The sequence below is a fragment of the Crocodylus siamensis genome, chromosome 5, assembly GCF_052110815.1.
Source record: "Crocodylus siamensis isolate JL-2025a chromosome 5, ASM5211081v1, whole genome shotgun sequence".
Taxonomy (NCBI): Eukaryota; Metazoa; Chordata; order Crocodylia; family Crocodylidae; genus Crocodylus; species Crocodylus siamensis.
In genome coordinates this window covers 113,306,030-113,321,648 of record NC_143399.1, presented here as the reverse complement: position 1 = coordinate 113,321,648, position 15,619 = coordinate 113,306,030, and the positions used below count along the sequence as shown (strand labels likewise).

At 44.9% G+C, this 15,619-nt stretch overlaps 1 protein-coding gene across 2 annotated transcripts in view; it reads left to right on the top strand.

Annotated features, from left to right (window-relative positions):
• Positions 1–4,078: 4,078 nt before the first annotated feature.
• RAMP3 (receptor activity modifying protein 3) overlaps positions 4,079–15,619 on the top strand; it is a 97,610-nt gene continuing 86,069 nt past the window's right edge. The window contains exon 1 of one of the 2 annotated variants that reach the window (XM_090049964.1): positions 4,079–4,474. In XM_090049964.1, coding sequence (XP_089906090.1) covers positions 4,423–4,474 — 52 coding nt within the window. In that variant the 5' untranslated portion in view covers positions 4,079–4,422. The remainder of the gene's footprint in view (positions 4,475–15,619) is intronic. The other variant, XM_090049963.1, reaches the window with a different exon arrangement.

The window sequence follows — 15,619 nt, the reverse complement described above, 5'->3', positions numbered from 1 at the left end:
CTATATTGTTGTGTCATTCCTCATAGGTCTTTGGTATTGAAGCTACTGCCTGTCTGCTGTGCCATTACTGCTGTTTTATTTGTTACTCATTAATAGAATTAAAAGTAGCACTTGTAGAAATGTATTTGCAGTATCTACGGGCAATGACAAACATGACTCTCTGTTGCACAGCCAGCCACTGACAGCACTCTAAGCCATGCTTTAAAAATGCTGGATCACATAACAATCTGAACCCGCATTTCATCGGGGTTTATGTGAGGGCACTCCAAAGTGGAGCACCTTCATTAATGCGTGTCAGTGTGGGCCAGGAGCAGGCCTAGGCTAACACAACACAACCCTGCTCTGGGAATTTTTTTCAGAATGGGAAGGGGGGCAAGGGAGGGGAGAGAGTTTTGTCTGGGGGTCGCCCAGCCAGCGCTGGAGGGTGGGGTGGGGTGGGTGGGTTGGAGTCCCCCCTGTCCCTTCACTCCAGGCTGGGGAAACCCCAGAATTGATCTCCCTCCCTTGCCTTATCTCCTCACCCACCTTTATCCTAGGATAGCACAGGAGCTTGGAAAGGAGGGTGGGATTAGGGGGCAGACATTGCAGACAAGCAGCCTCTCTCCCCAGTTCAGCTCCAAAGTGAAACTCAACCCCTGCCCTCCCAATCCAACAGCAAATATCTGCTGGGTTGGGAAGGTCAGTTTAACTCATGGGGCTTTCTGTGAAGCACCATAGTTAAAACAGGAAACTGCACATCTGCCAGTGCCCTCAAAGGCTGAATGCCTCTCATGATGCTGCTTTCTTTGGAGGTGGCCTTTATAGGAGTTGCAAGAAATCAGCCTTTTCAGATGAAGGGGTATTACATTTTAAGTGGATAATTGGCATCATAGGATTTTTCATTTGAAGGGGGTTGGGTGTGTGTGCGTGCGTGCATGTGCTTTCTTTTTCTCTCTCTCTCTCTCTCACACATGCATGCACCCCCCCATTTATATGAGAAACACTGTCATTTCTTACTCATAACTGCCAAATATAAATTTCACAGCTTTTCTGAAGAAGCAAATTAGTTAGCACTATCAATATTAATGGTTTGAGAGAGAAGCTTGTGCTAGGATCACGAGGGGAAAGCCCATACATAATTACAGTGACATCATGACAAAAGTGTTAATGTTAAAGCATTTCTGTTTACAAGCTGTTCCCAAATACATAGACATCGAAGAATTATTCATTTTAGTTCAGTGTGCTTAAAATGTCAGCTTAAGTAGCTGGCTTATGAATTTTAAATAGCTTTACCATCTCCAAATTAGTGTGCTTGCCTATAAATTTCAGTTGTTCTGTAATGGAATTTCACTGGCATTCCATGAAGTAAACAGAAAATGTGGAATGTCTATTGAATTTTACGAGTTGAAAAAAGAATTCTTTCACATAAATTTGCTACTACTGTTATGCAGGATATCTTCTAGCGTGAAGATATATCAACAGAAATACTTGCTGCATTATTTACAAACAAACCGTAGTTCTAGATCTGAAATATTTGTTACATTTCAGCAACACTTCTGTACCATCTGCCATAGAAACTTGGATTTCCTTAAACTATTAAGCACCATACGTCCTACCACTTGGGAATATGAATCCTGCCAAAATATATGATGTGTAAGAGAAATTTGAAATATGACAATCTTGTTCCTTATTATTATTATTACTGTAGGAAATTATAATGGTAATTTATTACAGACTAGTTAATCAGAACTGCCTTATGATGATGGGATGGCTTCTGGATTCGCTCGCTTCTCCCAAAACACAGGTGTTTGCTAACTACAGCATTACTGCATGATCTCCATTAGCTATTTGTTATCTAAAGCCTAAGACATTTCATTGACTCCCCTATTATCCAATTGCATGTGCAAAGTAACGAGTTCATTATTCACAACTTCTTTAAAAATTAATTGCAGATACGTACTACGGTGTCTTGGACTTTTTATTTAAAGGTGAGATGAATTATTTTCCATTTTTCTCAATTTGGTTAATAAAATAGTATGGTCAGTTTAATTTTTGTTTATAGTCCATTTCATTTTCAGATGCACATGCAGTAGGCCAATGTTAAGTTTGATTCACAAATGCTGCCTGGGCCTTTGAAAATTGTGCAGAAACATTGTTTTCATGGCATTGTTTGGTATGAGAGGAAATGCATTTGCATGTGTGTGTACATCTATAAACTCATGGAAATCTATGCACAGATGTGCATATATTTGTACTAGGCTGTATAAAAAAAAAAAGTACTTTTGTGATTTATCTTGACCATATCAGTGACCCATGTTTTCCTTTACTACTTAAATGTAATTCTCCAGATGTAGTCCTTCTGCTTATCTAGACATACTCTCTGGCTGTTTATTAAACTGACCAGCATAACTGTTTTTGGCTGTCTTGATAAGTCTCCAGAAAGTGTTTTTTACTTCTTCCCTTTGGCCTTTCTTAGCCAGGATGCTAATTCTCCAATACTTATAGATCCAAAAAATACACAAAGTTTAAATATTAATGAAAATGAGCAAATAAATCCCTCTGGACATGGCCATGCTGAGATGAAATGGCATCATTAAAGTACATTAAGCCCTTACTTGAAGCCCTAGCTATTCTGTTTTGGAATATACCTTTCACGAGCACCACTGCTGTCAAGTTGCAGCTTTCATTTGCAAATACATATTCACACTTGAGCTCTGTACAACTGGGACTCAGCTGCAAGCAATGAAAGTAGCAAGTTCTATCTAGGATCTCTTGAGGATATATTGATATCATTTCCTAAAAGCAGGATGTTGGCTGCCATGGTTCCCCTTCTTTACCTGTGTTTGCAGAAGTCTTACATAGAGTTTATATTATGGGTTGTATAGGAGAGTTTGGATAGGGATGATTCTGCCTCAAGCATGTGCTTGGACTAGATCAGCGGCTCATAATCTTTTTTTGTACTAGGACCCATTTGTAAACACTGGGCAGGCCTGACCCAGTAAAATAGTATAAGTGAAAAACAGCCCCCTGGCCCTTCCTGTTCCTCTTACTCCTGACCCAACCCTGCCCCTAGACCCCCAGTGTTTGGGGCAGGGGGAAGTGTGTGGGGTAGGGAGGGGGCCCAAGCAGCCCCTTGCAGGCTGGAATTTTGCCAGCCTGCAAAGGGAACCCACGTCTCAAAATAATCATAGATTTCATAGACATTAGGGCTGGAAGAGACCTCATGAGATCATCAGGTCCAGCTCCCTGCCCAAGGGGCAGGAAGTCAGCTGGGGTCAGATCACCCTGCAAAATAAGCATCCAAGTGTTTCTTAAAGGTATCTAGAGTAGATGCTTGCTCCTGGGGCTCCTGGGGGGGAGTCTATTCCAGACTCTGGAGACTGGGTAAAGAAGTGTTTCCCTATGTCCACTCTAAAACAATCTCCCCGCAGCTTCTGACCTTTAGACCTTGTCCTCCCTTGGGGTACCCTGGTGAACAGCCATTCACTTAGTTTTTTTCTAATGAAACCTCCCCCCAAAAGAGTTAGTATTTGATATCATCGTGGAGATTTTCCCACACTTTTCTCCTTTAGAGGAGAATCCATTTTTAAAGCTTGGTTGTGGCCTTTTCATATATTCCTGCGACCCACTTTTGGGTCATGACACACGGGTTAAGAAAGACGGGATTAGACCCCTGGAGGTCCCTTCCAGCCCTACTTCTCTATGCCTCTATAACTCCAGGTGCTCCTCTGCATCATCCCAGTCTTTAAAATATCTTGGCACAGGAAGCTCGTGCCAAGATTGCCCCAGCTCAGGGGCAGGCAGTCCCTTGACAGCTCTGGATCTTGCTCCCCTCGGTCCTTTCCTTGCTGAAGGAGATGCTTGGAGGCAATGGATGTATTTGCCAGGGAGTGCCCCAGTCTCACTGGGAAGGAAAGGATGGGAAGGGAGGGTACGAGCAGACTAGGCAAAAGCTCCCTAATCACAGAGGCTCCACAGAGGCATCAGGCACATCATGTCCCTGGGGCGCCCCCGGCTCCCTCCTCAGTTTCACTCCCCTGCACAAGACCTCCTCCTCCTCCTCCAGCCCCCCTAACTGCCCATCGGCTGCCTTGGAGGATCCCAGAAGAGCCACAACATCCTCCTCCCAATCCTAGGCGGGCTGCAGGAGGCGGGGGGAGCATAGGAAATGGAAGTTGGGAGTTCAGTGGTGCCGGGAGGCTGCTGAGCAGATCGCATCTGGGGCCGGAGCGGAGGAGGAGAGGGGCTGGGGGAGAGCGCACGTCCCAGCCAGCCCCCCCGCGCTTGCCGCTGCTCCGGCTCCGACGCGGAGGAGTCGCCTCGCCGGAGAGCTCGGGGGTGATCCGAAGTGACTGCGGACCTGCCGCCCTTCCTCCTCCTCCCCATGAGGGCTCTTTCCCCCGGAGGCTCCGGGTTGCTTCCCCTGCTGCCTCCGGGGTCGGGATGGAGACGCCTGCTTTCTGGCTAGTGCAACTTTTCCTCTGCCTGCTGTGGGGTGAGTACATCCCTGGCGGTGCTGGGGACATCGGCAAAAAATAAAGGGGCGGGGGGGGGGGGATGCAGGGCAGCAGCAGCCCCTGCGGGGGGTCAGCACTTCAAGCAGGGGTGCTAATGAGTTAGCAGTGATTTGCTGGGAAAGTTTGTGATTTAACTCTCAGCCTTAGTTCAAAAGGGAATGACCAAACCACCCTATGAACTTCACTACTGGAGACAAAAAGTCAGGGGTTAAATATAGAATTGGATTTAGGGCATATTATAACCTGCCTGCCATCTGATTTACACCCCCCACCCCCAGTAACCTGTCTGCATTTTACCAGCTACATTTTATCACCAGCTCAACACCTCCCCCACCCCATCCACCTAGGCTCTCACCTCTTGTCTCTCAACCCCTCTGATCCTCACTGCCAGGCATTTGCATTTTCACAGACTTTGATTCTGCATACTGCCTTCTGTTCCACCCAGGAGAGCACTAAACCTGTTCCAGCCTTTTGCACTGAAGAGCCCCATACTAGTCTCCCAAAACACCAGCAGTCTCCCAATGCCCAAAGAAGGGTGTTTGTGCTAGAAAGCTTGCAAAAGAGCAATTTTCCCAACTATTTAGTTGGTCTAATAAAAGGTATCACATCTACCCAAAGAACCTCTTAGCCTTAGTTCTGTTTCACTAGCAGCTGAAGCATTTCTGGGTTTCCCTTGGCAGGAGAAAGCAGATCATCCTTTCTCCTTTTATTTTTTCTTCTCCCCCCTTCCACTCCCAGTATTTTAGGCTGGTGATTCCCCACCCTCCTCCCCTTGCTGGAGAGGCAGAGCCCTTCTGGAGTGGTGATTTTCAAGCGGGGTTTATTGCACCCTAGGAGGAAAACCCTGATAAAGTTTCCACCACCTCCTTCCCGACTCCCAAGCTCACTTGGGATCTTTCAGTGACAGTCTCCCATCAGAAAGGCCTGCTGTGTTTTGGGAGAGTAGTTGGGGTCTTTCCAGTGCAAAAGGTATTTTTTTTTTTTGCAGCAATATTAATTGTTCCAGAACAGGCTTCGCTGATGATCTCGGTGGCTGGAACTCTGTTTTGAAAAGAGAGACTGCAGAAAGGCTCTGTAAGATACTGACTCTCCTTATGCCCGAAGAAGGGTGTTTGTGCCCGAAAGCTTGAAAAGAACATTTTTTTTCCCATCTAGGTGGTCTAATAAAAGAGATCACATCTACCCAAAGAACCGAGTCTGTAAGATACTAGATCTTGAGAGAGGACTTTTCAAAGAGCAGAAGGAATCTCTTCTTCCTGGTGAAAGCAACCCTGGCACTGGATCTGTGATAGTGTCTTGTGAGGAGGGAGAAGCTGTCTCCAGGCTCTGCTCCCCTCTCCCCATCCCCACGCCTTATCAATGAGTTGTACAGTGTCAGATATGTATATTTTGCCTCCGGTGTTGGTGATGCTGATTCTGCGTCTGGCAGGGAAGCGTCTTCTAATCGCACAGCAGATGCTTGATGTGAGTTCCAGAGAGCAAGAGGGAAATAAACAGTTTGAGACCAGACCAAACAAACCATCCAGAAAAGTGTTAACTGAATTGTGGCTGTTGTGGATGCTTATGCACAAAGCAGATGGCTTCCCCTCCCACACCCCTTTGTTGCAATGGTCTGAACTCAGGTTGCATGTTTCCCTGAAATATAGTTCAAAATAATCATCTTTGACGTGGCAACACGTGCACGCACACACGCACGCCCACACACGCACGCGCACACATGCACACACACTTTGCCTAGGTCCTGCAGCAGACAGACACACATGGAGACATACATACACACGCACACACACTTGGATGCCTAGATCCTGCAGCAGAAACAGGCGTGCACACATGGATGCCTAGGTACACACAGAAGCACACTTTGATACAGTATTGCCAACTCCACCGTGTCAAAAATCATGAGATGAATTCTTAAAAAATCAAGAGATTAGCATGTAAAAATCATGCTATGCTATTTTTGAAGTGTGTGTGTGGGGGGGTGTTATTTGTGAAGGTGTGGGGGACTGTGGGTGTGTGTGTGAGGTTTGGAGTCTGGAGAGGGGGGTCCCCACACACCCTAGCAGGCGGCCGGGTACTGTGGGTTAGGAATGAGAAGCGGCAGCAGGGCGGGGTGGGCTGTGGCTTGGGAGTAAGGAGCAGACGCACAGAGACACTGACATACACACAGACAACACCCAGCTGGTAAGTAGAGGGAAATGGGTAGGGGGGGCCAGATCGAGGCGGGGGTGAATGGGGCTCTGGGGCCAGGCCAGGTCATCCAGAGGCATGGCAGAGGGGCATGGCCCCCCGCAGCAGTGCATGCTCCTAGGGAGGCATGGGACCCGTGCCCCACAGGGGGCAGAGGCGGGCTGCCTGCTGCAGGCTGGGCTCTGCTGCCTTGTCCCAGGAGCTCAGCTGTGCAACACTATTGCCACCTGTCAAGCAGGCAGGGGACATGGGGTGTGCTGGCTGCATGGCTCATCCCCCTGCCCCCTGGCAGCAGGAGGCAAGGCAGCAGGGTGCAGAGCCCCAGCTTGTAGTGGACAGCCGGCTTTGATGCCTTAAACTTGCAGTGGACACACGGGCACACGTGCACACACATATTTTTATGCCTAGGTCCTGCAGCTGACATGCACACAGACACAAGCATACATGCTTTGAAGCCTAGATCCTGCAGCAGACACACACACACACACTTGAACACACATGGACACACACACGGACATGCTTTGGTGCCTTGATCGTTTAGCAGACACACACACTTTGGTGCCTAGATCCTGCAGCCAATATCCGCACATGGACACCCCCCACAACACCCACACACATTATATGCCTAAGTCCTTCAGCTGATGCACACACAGGGACATACGTGTGCACAAGCACATTTTATGCTTAGATCTGCACGCAGGAGCACGTGCGTGCATGCATACACACACACATTTGATGCCTAGATCCTGTAGCTGACACACACACGGATACATACACACATGGACACACACTTTTAAGCCTAGATTCTGGGGCTGATGTGCGTACACAGACTGTTTAATGTGTAGATCCTGCAGATATACCTAAATTTAGTCAAAATGGTATTATTGCCAGTCAGACTTGCAAAATTGATAATTTAGGCTTTCTTTTGACCACTTGTCCAAAATCTCATACACAGTGTTTATTAGGGGTGCGCTAATAGGGATTTTTGAATCTGATACTAATAGCTGATTTTTAAGGAGGCAAATTGGCTGATACCTGTCCAATTTCTGATACAGCATGGAGAGCTGCATGCACCTGGTAAGCCTGTTGTGGTGGAAGGGGAGGGGGGAGAGAAGGGGTACTGGGGGCAGATCAAGGCTCCTTGGAGGGAGTGGGGCCCAGCCAGGGCTGGGTGGGCATGGGGTGAAGCCACAGCTCCTCTGGGGAGCTCAGGGAGGGTGAGGCAGCTCAGGTCACTGAGCACACCCTGGGAGGGCATGATGGGAGTGTGTGCCCCTGGATCTGTGTGGGGCAGGGTGGCTGTCTCTGTGGGCTGGGGCTGTACCGGATTCTTCCCAGTGGGGACTGGGCTGGCTGTGCTTGGGGCAGGTGGCGGTGGTGCTGGGAGCAAGGCTATAGGGGAAGCTGCAGCCACCCCAAAATTTACTGTAGCCCCCCAACCCGCCCTCCCAGCACTGCTGCCGCTTTCCCCGAGCACAGCTGAGCCCAGCTCCCCCCACCAGAAAGAGCCCGGTGCAGCCCCAGCCTGCAGCAGCAGCCCACCCTGCACGCACAGATCTGGGGGCACCCCCCCATGCCCTCCCAAGTTGTGTGCAGCAGTGGGAGCCTCCCCCCCCAACCTTCTGAATGAGCTACATCTCGTGTCCTGCAAGGGCTGGGCAGTGCCTGTCCCAGCCTCACTCCCTCCCTCACCGTGTGGGCCTTGATCTGCACACCCATGCTCCTTTCCTCCCCCCTCTCTGTCTACCACAGAGAGACTAAATAATTTTCATGGGTTAGTTGTGGCATAAAGAGCAAATTTTGCACATCTTTCCCAGCTCCACCCTTCAGCGCTGATTGGTGGAGAAGCCCTGGGGAGGGGGGGAAGAGGGCTTAAGGGGCAGCCATCATTTTGTCTGCTTCCCTTGTGTAGCCCGACAAGCCGGTGCCTTCCCCTGCTCTCCCTCCCCACTGCACAGGCTGTGAAGCTGGGCTGCAGCAGCAAGGACCACTGGCTCCTACTGGGGAACCAACATTTTTGTTTTTATTAAAGCTTTTCCGAGTTGATTTTGGGGACAATTCTAGATCCTGTACGGATTTTGCCAGGGGTGGGCAAAATGTGGCTCTGGGGCTGGATGCAGCCCGCCAGGCCAGTCTATCTGGCCCGTGGGGCCACTAAAATTGTAGAAAATTAATATTTATCTGCCCTGGGCTGCCTGTCGTGCGGCCCTTGATGGCTTTCTGAACTCAGTATGCGGCCCTCTGCCCAAAATAATTGCCTGTCCCTGCTGTACATTACCAATCTTGGTTTTTTTCAACTTGATTTCACGGACAATCCCAGATTTCACAGTTTCTGCTAAATCATGAATTGACTAGACCCCTACTTATATGCAAATCCAAAGTGGCTGAGAGAATCTAGTTCTCAGCTGTACATCTTTACAACGTTGTCAATTAAGTTGCTTTTGATTTACTCAGATACAGGAAGAGAACTGGGGTCTCTTGTGGTTAGAATGGTATTCCAAAGACTTTATGGGGGATAAAAATTCATCCAGATCAAAAGTTGCCAAATTATGGAGATCTTTCCATGGACAGACCTGTAAACAAAAGGGATATATTGTTCTCAATTTACAGGAAGGATGTCCATCTGCAATGGGACTTTTTAAAAAAATGTAAAATGCTCAGTTTTGTGGCTTTTATCTCTTGTGAGTTGTTAGAATCCTACTATGATCAGTCAAATATCTTGTTACTTCTCAGCTGAAAGGGCATTTTGGAAACCAAACATTTCAAAGAACTTTTTTTTGACACTTAGTGGTTTATTTCTTCAGGACTGAACAAAGAAAAATGATCCAGTTATTTTTGATTAGGCGGAAACTTCTAGTTTTCGGCTCTGCTATCTCTCTTGCAAGTAAAACATGTTTACTAAGGATTTAGTCCCATAGAATTGGTCTATTCAGCTCCATGCAACTCAGATAGGTTAGCGAGCATGTCTTGCTAGAAGGACGCTTGGAGGTAAATAACTAACTAGAGTTTTTTGCTTGTGCCAGTTATCTCTCTAACTGGATCTCACTGAAGGCCTGATTTTAAAAGGAATCTGTTGACTGATAAGGTATTGCTTTTGATCATAACAGCTGGATGTTGCATAAATAGTAAAGGCGGAAATGAAATCATAAACTCATTTTCTATTAAAAAAATCTCTTTATAATTACTAAACATTTTGCTGTACTGAACTGAGTTTGTAATAAGTAACACTTTAACTGTATGAAGTATGAGCTAAATAAAGTTCTCACTGTTTTTTTATGGCAAGTAATACAAATATGCTTGCTACGTTCATTCTCCAGAAATACAGGTATCGGCTTTTTCTGACCATCAGTTTGAACATTAGAATTGCCATTTACTGGGACAGATCAGAGGTCCACCTTGCCCAGTATCCTGTGTCACAATGGCAGAGAGTAGATGCTGAAAGGGAGAGTGAACTGGGCATAACCAGTTTTTTTTTCCATTGCTCCTCTGGCTTAAAGCCTTCAACATGTAAGGTATAGGCAGTTCTGATTCAGAGGCTGTATCCCTAACTTCTGTGCTCAGTTGATACTGATTAGGGCTGTGTGAAACAGCACCTTTCCGTTTCGACTTGCCCTTCCCGCCTCATCACTGACTGTCCCGCGGGCTCTGTGGGACAGGGAGGCAGGGCCTGCGCAGCCTGCTATGCCCTGGGCTGTGGGGGCTCGGAGAAACCGGAATTGCCACAGTGGGCACTTCTGGTTTCACTTTGCAAGCCGGCATCATGGTTACTAGAACATGCTGGCTTGTAAGGTGCCAGTTAAGGAAACTTTTCCTGTAAATAGTAAATCCCTATTTACTTTGTCTTCACCATTTAATATTTTGCAAATCCTTAGCACGTCCCCCACCAAATATCTCTTTTCTAAAATTAAATGCCCGAAGTAACCCAGGAACCCAGTTGCACAACAAGGACTTGAATGAACAGACATGTTACAAAGCAAATACATTCTTTTGCCAGCATAATTGTTTTGTATCCTTGTCCAAACATTTTCTCCTCCGGCCTCTGGAAATGGTTGTATTGTAGTGGCATTGAGGTATGTATATGGTAGACAGGTGCCTTCTATTTTACACAGTTTCCTGTGCAGTTAAATTTTGTAGGCTTTGAATTTCCATTCAAACCTGCCTCAATATTTGCCTCTATTAATGTGATAGTGATAGTAATGTATAGCACAGAAATCAAAGAAATGAACGCAGTTGTATAAGTGTCACTATCTTCTTTTACTTGGGAAGTGCTGCCACACAAAAGCTGAGTAAGTAGCTAGAATTGTAAGCAAATTGGTGGAAAGGTTGGGAGAAGACCCTGGCTCACAGTTCTTACCCTTCCCACTGGGCCACAACTCTGAACTGGAGCTGTATATTCAGGACCCAATTGTCCAGTCTTCTAGGTTCCTCTTGCAAGGTATAGGATGCCAGTGACTCCAAAGAGAAAAAATATGGGTGAAGAAAAGTCTGTTTGGTTAAAATTGAAAACTAAAGGGTTTTACCTGATGTAAGTCCAGTACTTTGCAACTGAAAAGGATGAAGAAGTTAATTTGGGAGTTAAACTGACTCAATGATCAAGGTCTCAGTCCAGTGACACATATGTATGCCAATGTTAACATGTCTCTGGCTATGGGTGGATCAAGGACAAAAAAGCTGTGGGTTGGAAGGGGGTGAAAATAGTGTGGTGTGTCATGACATATATCACAATACACACTTTTTCTCCTGGTAAGAAGAAAACAGAAGCTTCACTAATATGCCAGGAGCCTAGGAGTATATTATTCAGTTTAAGGTTGAAGCAAAAACAAATATAACTAGATTGGAACATGCATTAATTTGCTATATCATTTAATATGTATACAACACAACAAACTAGGCAAAAAATAATCAAAATATATTGTTTTCTTAGTCCTGTTGTTAGTGTATATCCATTGTAGTCCCATGATGTATCTTTCAGATGCTTGATACAAATTCTAGACTTCTTGAGCATCTTGACAATGCATCCAATGCTTCACTGAAAGTTATTTCCACAGCTGAAGCAATGTTTTTAACAAAAGTTAAAACTAGTCTGTAGGGCTGTGATATAGGAGATGCATCACTAAGAGTGGTCAATAGCAGGATTTCAGGAAAAAAGTATAACTTGGTTAGTGGAACATTAATGGAATGAAGGGTTTAGAAGGAATCAGCTAGATTATAATGAATGATGAAGTCAAGTGACTCCTTCACTGCTGCTTGCATAGAAATGCCGCCATTGCTGTCATTGCCAGGCTTTTAAAGTTTGGCTGGAGCAGGAATGAAAGGTGGGCTTGAGTGCAACTCTAAACCAATCATTACAAGTGCAAGCAGCAGATGCTGTCTACATCACTTTTTGAGGCAAAGCAGGCAAGTACAGATGTAGCCAATTTGCAGTTAGATTCTGGCACTGCTCCTATCATCCTTCACTTTTTCCATTTTTCTTTGTTCTTATTTTGGAACCGGTATGTTCCCAAGGTCTATGCAGACATCCATGCACAGAAGCCTATAGTTCATAAGATTAACGTGGTTAGAAAGAAAATTGACCACAGAAATCTTCTGTAAAGAACATGAAGGTGCTGTAGGTGGCAGCAGAGAGCATTAAACATGTAAACCAAACTTCTCTGGTCCCAGAAGTCAAGAAGAATGACACCTACAACTCCAGTCTGAATACAGGACTGCCAGAAATGGGCAGGGTGATTTTGAACCTATGCTACCACTGCAAGTCCACTGACTTTATTGGAGTTACTCCTGGTTTATTTTAGTTTAAGTGAAACCAAAATGTAAACCCAGAAGTTATTTAGGCTTTTACATCCCAGTTTCCTAGGTAGGAGTTAGGTTCCTAAATAACTTTGAAGAGCTGGGCATTAGATTGTAAAATTTTTTCTTTTTTTTCTTAAAAGAGATGTGGGAAACAAACTGCTAATAGCATTCAATTGTATGTGTGTGTGTGTGTATATATATAGTTGTGTGTGTGTGTGTGTGTGTGTGTCTGTATGTATGTATGTATGTATGCTTATTCTTTCACTTTTCCCATTTCTTGTGTTCTTTATTATGGAACCTGTATGTAAATTAAATTCCAACTGCTTCCGCAAAAAGAAAGAAATGGACAGAGTAGATCAACAGTAACCTTCACTTGCTAAATGTAATTTATCACCATCTATAGCTTTGCTAATGAAATTTATACTCAAGAGACAAGTAAGAAGAAAATAGTCTTCCCACTTAGGGCTTGTCAACAGCCATGGTTGAATTAAATCTGTTTTAATTCACACCTTTTTATGTTGGTGAAAGTCAGGATATGGACACTTATTTTGATAAAAAAGCAAAACTGAAATATTGGATTTTTATTCCAAAATCTATTTTTATTCTAAAATGAGTGTCCATATACAGACTTACTGCACTGAAATAAAAAATATGAATTAAAGCAGATGTATTTGTTTTGGTGCAAGATTGTAGGTAGATCAGTGCTAAGAAAGCTAGAAATATTCTCAGAAGTGGACTGGAAATGGGGAAGTACAGAACTAGGAAATGTTAACATTGACTGCCAAAAGATTTTCCTAAACTTTTCGGGACCAATCTCAGTAAGTATCTTAATTTGCCTGAAGGTAATCAGAAGAGGGAAAGGATTATTCTTCCCTTGTGGTTTTCAGAAGTCATCAAGCTATTCAAAGGCCAGAGATGGATACAGCCTTTGTCTTGAGAATTGCATGTGTTCTACTTTGTGTTGGACAGTAATGACCTTCATTTCTGATGGGAATTTGGAATTATTTTTTCCAACATGTCGTAAGTGACTTTTTTACTTCCTTATAGTTTAAGGTTCTTTAAAAAAATATTTTCTATACTTTCTCTACCTTAAAATAACCATCTTTTTCTTATTACTAAACGATGGCTGCAGTACTCTCAGTGTGATGTCCACTTCTTGGCTAAGTACAGACAGTCAAAAAACCCGTGGCTGAATTGATTCAATCTTTGTAGGTTAGTCTAAACTGTGTAGATTGAACCAATAGTGAGCAGACATTCACCTTCAATTCCAAAAATGCAGCCACGTGCTTGCAGCAGCCCAGGTCAGAAGCTGGGGGATGCTAACACACCTTCCTCCTCAGCTTGAGCTGCCAGCTTGGGCCAAGGCTAGCCTGCACCCTCTGCAAGTGGGGTTTGCAGGGCAGGTGCAAAGCATTCTGGGATGCTGGGGACTGTGAGTTCATTTGAATCTGGAGGGGATCTGGGACAAAAGCTCAATAAACCAATTTAGTTTAACACAGTTAAGACTGATACTGCATCCATCAAGTTTATCTTAAACCCCTGCAATTTTGAAAGCAGCTTATGACCTCTGAACTTCTGTTGTGTTACAGATTTGAACTGGTTTCCAGTCACGTATACTGGTTATTGCGTAATTTCTGTCCATAGCTCTTCAGTTCAGGAGGAGTAAAAGGATTCATTGACAAGTTACTAGGATGAATATGTTGAGAAGTGCTGGGTCAAAAGACAAGCTGTAGAGAACTCTGTTCTAGCTGAAGGGTTGGCAGGGTGCCTGAAGAAGCACAAACTATGTCTAAGAACCTCCAAGGTCTAAGTCTTTGGATAATTCTTTATGGAACTGAGGTCCACGATAGCAACAGTGGTGTACACCTGTACAGCTCGGAGTCCATTTTCTTCTTGCTGCTTCTATCTCTTAATTTCTGCCCTTGGGAAATCCTCAAAACTTATAAAAGAGAACTCCATCAATCAGACAATGTAGCAATAGTAGAGCTACTCTACCAGTGGTCTTGCACTCAAGCTAGAGTAGCAGTTGCAGCATGTGAACCGTAGTGTACATTGTATGGGGGTTTGTGGGGGATAACACTTTGTTCTAAGTAGCATCTGAGCCCTATTACCAGGTATCTCTGCTACCTGGCTGTGCATGGGGAACTTCTGTGGAGTTCTTTTCCCGTTTATCAAGGAGGGGTTAGAAGAGGGAGCAGACCTGCAAAAAGGCACTTAGTGCTTCAAACTTGTTTATCATCTCTCCCAGCTATAGAGATAATGCAATAAAAGACATTAAGGCTAAGTACAGTCAACCTGAGGCTGAATCTATTCCATCCTTGCAGGTTGGTCTAAGCTCCATAGATTGAACCAATACGCAAGTGAACAGATACCGGCATACCTCGGAGATATTGCGGGTTCGGTTCCAGACCACCGCAATAAAACGAATATTGCAATAAAGCGAGTCACACAAATTTTTTGGTTTCCCAGTGCATATAAAAGTTATGTTTACACTATACTGTAGTCTATTAAGTGTGCAATAGCATTATGTCTAAAAAAACAATTATCTTAGCTAGATCTTCTGGATAACTTGCTGCAGCTTCTACATCAGCACTTGCTGCTTCACCTTGCACTTTTATGTTATGGAGACGGCTTCTTTCCTTAAACCTCATGAACCAACCTCTGCTAGCTTCAAACTTTTCTTCTGCAGCTTCCTCACCTCTCTCAGCCTTCATAGAATTGAAGAGAGTTAGGGCCTTGCTCAGGATTAGGCTTTGGCTTAAGGGAATGTTGTGGCTGGTTTGATCTTCTATCCAGACCACTAAAACGTTCTCCATATCAGCAATAAGGCTGTTTCGCTTTCTTATCATTCGTGTGTTCACTGGAGTAGCACTTTTAATTTCCTTCAAGAACTTTTCCTTTGCATTCACAACTTGGCTAACTGTTTGGCACAAGAGGCCTAGCTTTCGGCCTGTCTCGGCTTTCGACATGCCTTCCTCACTAAGCTTAATCATTTCTAGCTTTTGATTTAAAGTGAGAGACGTGCGACTCTTCCTTTCACTTGAACACTTAGAGGCCATTGTAGGGTTATTAATTGGCCTAATTTCAATATTGTTGTGTCTCAGGGAATAGGGAGGCCTGAGGAGAGGGAGAGAGACGGGGGAACG